An 8,622-nucleotide genomic window follows, 5' to 3' on the forward strand; every position below is an offset into this window, starting at 1 on the left:
GAATGTTCCATGTTGGTTACATTCATCACCAGTGAGGGTGCTGTTGATATTTGTAGTGGACCTGCTGCATCCATACATTCCTTTAGTAAATTATTCAAGCCATGCACAGGCTTCTTATGGTATCCTTGAGAGAGGAAGAAAGCTTAAGCCTCCTTCTGATGTCTGTTTTTCCTTTTCCCTGACACAAACACGAGTATTTGTGACCAATTACAATAGCACATTAGTCCCAGTACTAAGGAGTAGGGACCCACTAGTGGACCCACTGTTTTTATAATTCTCAGTCCCCATTGGCTTGTTCTGAAAACCCTGCAGCACAAGGCCTTTTTCAAACACCGTTTGTGTGGAGTGTTCAGTTTCACCAGTTACCCACCCCCTTTTGCATTTTTTTTCTACTCACTGCATGTTTCTGAAGGCCAAGATTTTTACTAAATGATTCATACCCCTTCGCAGCTCACCATAGTTTTCCTGAACAATGCTCTTACACACTTGCATGCCTGCCTCGGTGGTTTATTCACTCTTCTCAAGCAGGGTGAGTGTATATAAAAGCTGTATCAAATTGCATGTCTGCTTTAATGGGAGTGGCTGTACAGTGTGCTGCTGTCACAATGACAAATCAGCCTTTCATGCTAGAGGTGTGCCCTAACCATTGGCCTGGCCATGGAGGCAGGGGAAGAAAAAGTTAATTGTCCTCTGGCTCGCGTTCAAGCGTTGTCGTAATTGCAAAGAAATTTCAAGGAGTTTTCAGTACCCAAGCTTTATTTGTTCACCCCCTTCCCCTGTTTTAAAGGTGGCAGCACTGAAATGGGCCCCTTGGCATTTAGACACCTCCCCAAGATTAGGCCTCCATCTCTTTTCCTGTCCTGCACTTGGCCTGGTTCTCACTGCCAGCCGATCTTAAGACCCAGAATTAATTACGTTTCAGGCTTTCCTGCCAGTCCCAGCACCATGCAGCCACTCGGGCAAATGGTGGACTTCCTCCCTGGAGCAGTAGCTCCAGAATGGAAGCAGTGACAGTACAGTGGAGAAGTGAGTGACATTAAGGACCGGGGCCTCCTTTATAATGATGTGTGTAGAATAAACTTAAATGTGAACATATGTTTATTTACTAAAAGTTGTTATGAATGATTTAAACAATGCCCTTATGCACAAAAAATGTTTTCTAACCCTGTGGCCTGTTCTGTCTTAAAGTCAGACACACAGGAATGAGCGCATCCACTCCTCCTAAAGAACATCCTCGAATATCCTTATATGGTGGGACACAGGCACTGTTAACAGTTGGTTAAGTAATTAATCATGGCCATTTTCTCTTAACCCCTTTAACTCGTAGGATCCATCAGGGGTTCCAGACTTTCAGTCCACACTCTTGCTGGGGGCTAGGTGTGTGGTCACACACAGAAACATGCACCATGTTATTTAGTTGTCTGTAAAATTTGTATTGAGATATGTATTTTGGCCATTTGCACGGCTGAAATACTCTAAATGCCCATGCCTCCTGCGATAAACTGATGTCTACATCTGTTTTTTTTTTTAACAATACAATATACTAGTAGTGGAAGAAAGACAGAAATGATCAAAATAAGATATAGTACCACGGTATTCATGAAATTTGCTAGAATTGCCAAGCACTAAATAGTATGGGTTGGGTTGATGGTTTGGCCCTTATACATGCATAATTAAGATATTTTAGAAAATGTAGCGTGTCAATGGCATTTATGTATTTTGATTAAAGTTGATATCCTAGCCCTCAGATTCTAGTGATATGTGTGGTTTGTTAGGACTCAGCTAAAAAGTTGTGTTGTATTTTGTGTGTCTGTGTGTGTGTCTGTGTTGTGTGGTTGTTGTGTCTGGGATAATAGGGAGTGTATGCTGCTATCACAGGAAAGCTATGTTAGAAATGAGCTGCTTCACTGGGTGCATGTGTGTAGGCTATTGTGTGTATGGTGTGTGTCTGGCACATGCTCTTGTGTGTGTGTGTGTAGTCTCTGAAAGAATGAGGGTCTGCACAGCTGGCTTGATAGGAGGCACTTCCACACATAGTTGAAGTGCCTCTCTTTAGTGGTCTTTTATAACTGATATCCTCTTGGCCTTTCTCATAACTCACTACTTATATCAGTGTCTCTCTTGTGCATTTCTCAGACCATGCGCCCCAATATGGGATGCTGACATAAATGAAAAGTTGTTTCCTTTTGGGATGATGGCATGCCTGATGGGCAAGTTGTTGCAGACAGAATACATTTGCTTTGAATCATGATGATAACACACAAATCTAGACAGGTGTACAATGTCACACAATGATAGAAAGCAGATAATGTAGAGAACGGTAGCATTTGCTTCCAACTTCCACATTTTACATATAACATTACAGCAACATTTTACATATAACATTACAGCAACATATTACATATACATTACAGCAACAGTGCAAGTACTACATTACATGGTTAGGGAAGCTGTCAGGCTTTTGCTCTTAGCATTCAGTATTTTATGAAAACTATGTAGAAATGGCATTTTCTGCCCTTTTCTCCTAACATTTGTTCTTTAAAAATGTTTGTGACCTCCTATTTCTCTGGAATGTTGCCATCTATATGTCAATATGATAATACTCTCAGCCTTAGAGATTTTTTTAATTGTGCTGAAAATGTTACAGCAGTATACCATTTTAAAGTGTTACACCAGTATACCATAGCACTGAAAGGTGGGAAAGAGCTTTTCCAGCTTTAATCTGCACTTAATGTAAGAGGCTAAGATTTCCCTTGCTTTCCACTTCAAATTAGACATTGTATGAGTACTTAATTTCGTCTCCTGTTTCTCTCTCTTTCAGATCTGGCAGATAATTTGGCAATGGATGACTTGACCTTTCACGAGTTGCTCCTGACCCCGAGGCTTGCCACAGACACACATGGCGGAGCGTCTGTACCCGGAGCAGCAGACGGCCTGTATGTCCCTCGTGTCTTCCTTCTGTTCGTCATCCTCCTTCTCTTTGGATTTCAGTGAACCCTCCAATCTGTTTTACACAGACTCCACTCCAGACTCCCTCTTCATCAACTCCTGACTGTCCTTTAAACTGGCCAGTGAATTTGAAAGGACACCGCAGTTGACCCTTTGTATATACAGTGAAAGATGATCTAGACTGAGGAAAGAAGACTCTTTCTCCCTTTATGTGTGCTATCTCTGCTTTTACTTAATGAACGTCTGTTTTTTTGTACTTCTACAAGGACCTGTTCAGTTGCCAAACCATTAAAGATGTACTCTCAGAGCATGATAAATACGACACATATCCTAACTGTATCCCTTTGTGCTTTTATCCCATATTACAGTCATCTGTTTTACATGGGAAATTATTTGCTCTCTGGTGTTTTACACATGGCTTTACACAAAGAACAGAGCTTCCTGTATGTAAAGGACCTACCCCCTTTTTTTTTTCTAGAGGCCATGCTTTTGTAATTTATTGGACTTTCTAGAGGAGGAAGACTGTGACTAATAGGGTCTGGGGAAATGTAGTGCTTCTCTAGTGGACATGGGGTCTGTCTGATTCCTGGACACTCAAACACACACACACACACCACGTTGCATCCTAATTCTGCCACTCATTTCCTCTGCAGTAAATGATCCTTGCAGGAGATCAAGGGATTGGTATGTCGTTGTGAAACCTTCTCACTGCAGGGTGACACCAGCTGAATTTTATTTGGAGAGATAACAGTTTATTACAATGGTAACTTTCCCTTTTAGAGTCATGCTACCTTTTCTTCCATCTGTCTCTCTCTCTTTGCTTTTTCTCTCATTGGAGATATATATTTCTCTCTTTCTCTTTCTCTGTATCCTTGTCTGTCTCTCTGACTCTCGCAGTGACAGGCCATGTCATATTTAGGTGTGTACTGGAGGTGGATGATTAAAGATATGGCCTACGTGAACACCCATAAATGTCCTCCTCTCATCTTTGCCTTGATTTACAAGTTGCCAAGACAATGGCATCCAAGAAAGGAGGCTCTGTGTTGATGGCTCAAGTGTTTGACCCTGTTTTTCTTTGTTTCTAAAATTGGCACACAAAGGTATAATCCTGTTACTTGAGACCAATGTAATAATTCACTGTACGATTATAGGACATATTTACAATAAAGTACTGTAATATATTTACAGGTAATTAAATTTTTACAGTATATCACTGTATGTTTTCGGTAATGTACTGTAAATTTTAAAGAAAATATAATCCACTTGCTTTCCATTTACTCATTTTGCTCACGCTTTTTTGAAAGTTATATGAAACTTAAAATTGAAGCAGGATAATAACTGAGCAGTTGAAGGTTAAGGGTCAACCATGGCAGTTTGGCAGTGCTGGGATCTGAATTTACGACTTTCTGATCTGTAGCTCTAAGGCTTAACTACCACTTCCCTCAACTAGCTCGCACTGATTCAACCACTTCTACCATTGAATTAACTCACACTAAAAGAAGAAAGTTTGTGCTTTACAACCTGAAGTTTTTACTAGCTTATAAACTTACATCAGAGCGGGTATGAGCTTACCTAATAGAGTTCAGCACAGAATAAGATCCAGTAATTTTCAGATGTGGACACAACAAGAATCTTTACTAAAACATTAAATATTCCACTATGCATTGCATTTCCTGGTATTTTACTGTTAACAAATGCACTGCTCTAATTGCCCAATCATTTACAGTGCAATTCTGTAAAATAATAAAACAGTATTTTGCTGTAAAATAAATACTGTAAATGTACAGTAATTTTTTTACAGTGTAGAGTAATAAAGATTCTCATATATGTTTTTGTAAATTATGGAAAGGGTTTCATATTTTGAGCTATGTCTGATGAAGCGTAGTCATATGTTGCCCAGACATATAGCAGACTTGGAGCATCTGAAAGCAATAGGCATGTAAGTTCAAGTAAACAATCAAGGACTCACGAATGAAATCACATCTAAAATCCAGTGGGTATTAGATTAGTTATTACACACTGGCCTGTAGTGAATTATGTTAAGAATTCCTGTAATTAAACACCAAATTCCCTCATTCCTGTTTATATTACAGCTGATTGAGTAGTGGAGGAGTGTCTGAGGCCATTTGGCAGGTCTGAGCCGTGGAGCACTCGCGAAGACCTTCTCTCACACCAGTTACCCAGTTCAACATTCAGTGACGAGTTCTTCTTGTATTTGTAGCACGTCTCCTTGGTTGACCAGTATTTGTGATTTGTGGAAGCCAATATGGATACTTTTTGGAGTATTTGGTAACAGAGTGTGTCACATCCAAACCAGATTAAGATGTTTTCTGGCTTTGCGACTGCATTCTGATTTCACAGTTTTCATATTTATTAAAGTCAATAAACATGTTCACTTTGTGCTGTGAAATTTTCTCTGTGGTTTTAGAGAGGGTTTCTTGTTAGTTGATGAGACACAAAGGGATCTTTATGAAGTCTATGTGTTCTTGCTCTTCAACTCAAAGACGCCTTTTTGATATCCAGTTTCACAAGTATGTGTCAAAAATGCAGACTGATTAAGGTATGAGGAGCCACACAAGACCAACTACATAAACAAAATGCAATCTTCTTATTCATTCATTGACTCCTTTGATCTGTAAAAAAAAAGTGTCAGACACAGCTATAGAATTTCACACCAATAGCAGCAAACAAACCTCATTTTGCCTGAGTGTTTACCTTCTAATGCCCCCCACCAATGTATTTAGCAGGCTCTAATTTATTTCCCATTACCCGCCTAATCTGGCCACCTAACTGACCGTGGGGCCACACACCCTGAGGCAGCGTCTTTTGCATTCTCACACTTGCTCCTTTCTCCCTCAAAGCCAGATAAAGCTCACCCGTCTCTAGCTGTGTCTTTCTCTCAGAACTTGCGAAGAACCTTTAGAATGGTAACGAAAGCCTGGTTATCAGGCCTTGGCCAGTGGGGGCTTGAGAGAGGGAGGCAGCAGCTGAGCTGACCCCAGCTCCTGCCTACACTCTGAATGTTAATGGGGATGGGAGAATGGGCAAACAGACCCATTGAGATGCGTAGGATGAATGTTTTCTTAGGGTAATAAAGTGGCAATACAAGGACGACCCAATTTTAGGGTCAACTGGTCCATATTATGTGGGGGTGAATGGGGCACTGGAGAAATGAGCACAGACTGATTTATCTATTACTGAGAACATCAATTAGGCTAATTTTTGCCGACATTATCAGCTCATTGTTAGATCGCTGCGAGATAATGATTCTGCCACCAAAAACTCATCATGTATAGATCATTTGTAAAGTTACATATAGGTTAATTGTAAAGTAGTCAGCCATGTGATGTCAAGCTGTAACAAAATGTTTCACACTAGCTAGTTCCCATTGAGATGTTAATGAAACTGATGTTGCTTTAAGAGCCATTTCTGAAACAAGCATAATTCTCTTTTTACACTCAATCCCATTCACGTTCTGTGAAATTCCAGGGCCACAAATTTGTCCATTAGTGAGAGTTCTGAGGCAAATAGTGCTCACCTTTTGTTGTCCATTGAAAGTAACACCAGCCCACTTTCACATCCATAGTCAAGAGATCCCCAGAACTCCTCAGTGGCTTTCCATTGGCCAGCCGCTTTCCAAGCCACAGTCACACAGAATGAATGGGGCCGGCTGAGGAATGCAGAACACAATAGTCGGAATGCGATGTTGCTGAAAGCCTCCCCCAAACCATGCAGACACACACACAGCCGCAATGATACATACACATGCTTTCACAAATCCAGACATGTTGAGGCCCCAAGTGTGCTCTTGATGAAGTTTGGTGTGGGAAAATATACTTTAGGCCAAGAGTGCATAAATACACGATTACCAGTGTGACATTAAGTGATAAATCATGGGTCTAATTTAAAGAGGCTATAAATTGCATTTCTAGCTTTTGCCATCAGTCATAAATTATTGCCTCTCTCTTGGTCACATGGTGAACCAAATGGCTTGTCAAAACATCGGCATAGGAAATAACATACATTTTCTGTACTGCCTACTTTAGATGAGTCAGCCAAATAGTATTCCAAATCATTACTTTATTGTAGTGGTGTGCACAAGGGAATGTCTTTCAACAGTGAAGTATAAAGTGTGCTTTCTATATTTGATTTTGAAACTCTTTTTTATATTTTTTTTATTGTTTTATATATCTTATTTATTAATAGGCCATAAAAAATTAATTTTTCTAACTATCAAGTGATTACATTTATTCTGTATTTTTATACTGTTACTTAAATCTTACTCCTACTCCACATCAAATAAAACCTTACACAAATACAGTACACTCAAAAATAATTCGATAATTTTGGGATCCAATAAGAAAATGAGAGTGTTGGTCAAGTTGGAAAACAGTGTGTTTTTGGCAATCAAAAGCAATCTAAAGTTATAGTGATTTTATTATATCCAAAGATTTACTATAGTTACTTTCTGCACAGGAATAAACTATTAAAACATGAAACACAAATCAGTGATTCAGATGTTAATCCTCATGTTCTGTAAACGAAGTTAAAGCCAAGTTAAAAATTGGCATTCTCCATTTGTCCCTCATTCTCACTTACTGAGTAGGCCTAACCTCAAGAATCTCACAGCAACCACACACACTCACAAATGTATGCCAGAGACAGCATCACGAGAATCTCCTCACAATTTATGATCTGTCATGACTTCTACAGTATGTTACATTTTTACCACGGGGCTGGAGGAAACATATCATAACCAAGAGCAATTTGTGTTCAACATTTAACATTTTTTTAAACATTTTTTCTTATCTGACACGCTCTTCTTAAACTTGTGTAGTTTGATCCACTTAAATGAGTTGATTAATATCTATAATGCATTGAATCGTAATCGAGTGAGTAAGAGTGACACACTTCCTGCTGTCATGATACAGAAACATAAGTTGGATTGCATCACCTCTAACAAAACTCTGCTACTCAGAGTGTTCACATGACTGTGTCACATTTCATGACATGCAGACATATCAGAAGGTTGCATGTGTTTGTGGCTCAGGGCCATATAATAGGATCTGCATGTTTTCACTATCTGTGCTTCTCTATGGTATAGGGTAAGGTATTAATGGACACATATTGTGTCCATGGTTCTTCATAAAGAAATGTATCCGTGTACTGTTATCCAATATAAAAATGTTTATTATTCAGTGCATAGAGTGATAAAAATTGTATAAATATTTGGAAAAATCAAGAGATGAAAAATCATGATTTTATAATAACACTGCTGATGAGTCATGTTTCTCTTGACAACAGCAACTGTTTTGGTCTGGCAGTAATGCTACCTTGAGTGTGTCTATAAAGCCTTGACATTTTCCTTCTGATTCACCTCACTCCACAAGTCATGCACCTTGAAGAAATTTTTCACTGTCCGTTTTCCATTCATTCATTCATTCCATTCCATTTCCATTTCCATTCGTTTTCCCTTCTCTTTTTCCATAGCAAAAAATTCATTGCATGTGTCACACACTACCTGAACCATGCGGTTAACTACCTAACTTGGTAATAGTAACATGTTCTAAATGATTGTCTAATACATATCCTAAAATCAGTATTTATTCAATTAAAATATTAAATATAAAATATTTAATATTTTAAATGTTCAAAATGATTGTCCTATCCTAA

The 8,622-nt window shown here is 39.0% G+C and overlaps 1 protein-coding gene across 1 annotated transcript in view; it reads left to right on the top strand.

Annotated features, from left to right (window-relative positions):
* gpc3 (glypican 3) overlaps nt 1-5,257 on the top strand; it is a 101,217-nt gene extending 95,960 nt beyond the window's left edge. The window contains exon 8 of the mRNA XM_026917573.3: nt 2,822-5,257. Within this exon, the coding sequence (XP_026773374.3) occupies nt 2,822-2,994 (173 nt within the window). The 3' untranslated portion in view covers nt 2,995-5,257. The remainder of the gene's footprint in view (nt 1-2,821) is intronic.
* The last annotated feature ends 3,365 nt before the right edge of the window (nt 5,258-8,622 follow it).

Source organism: Pangasianodon hypophthalmus, chromosome 7, assembly GCF_027358585.1.
Source record: "Pangasianodon hypophthalmus isolate fPanHyp1 chromosome 7, fPanHyp1.pri, whole genome shotgun sequence".
Classification (NCBI taxonomy): Eukaryota; Metazoa; Chordata; class Actinopteri; order Siluriformes; family Pangasiidae; genus Pangasianodon; species Pangasianodon hypophthalmus.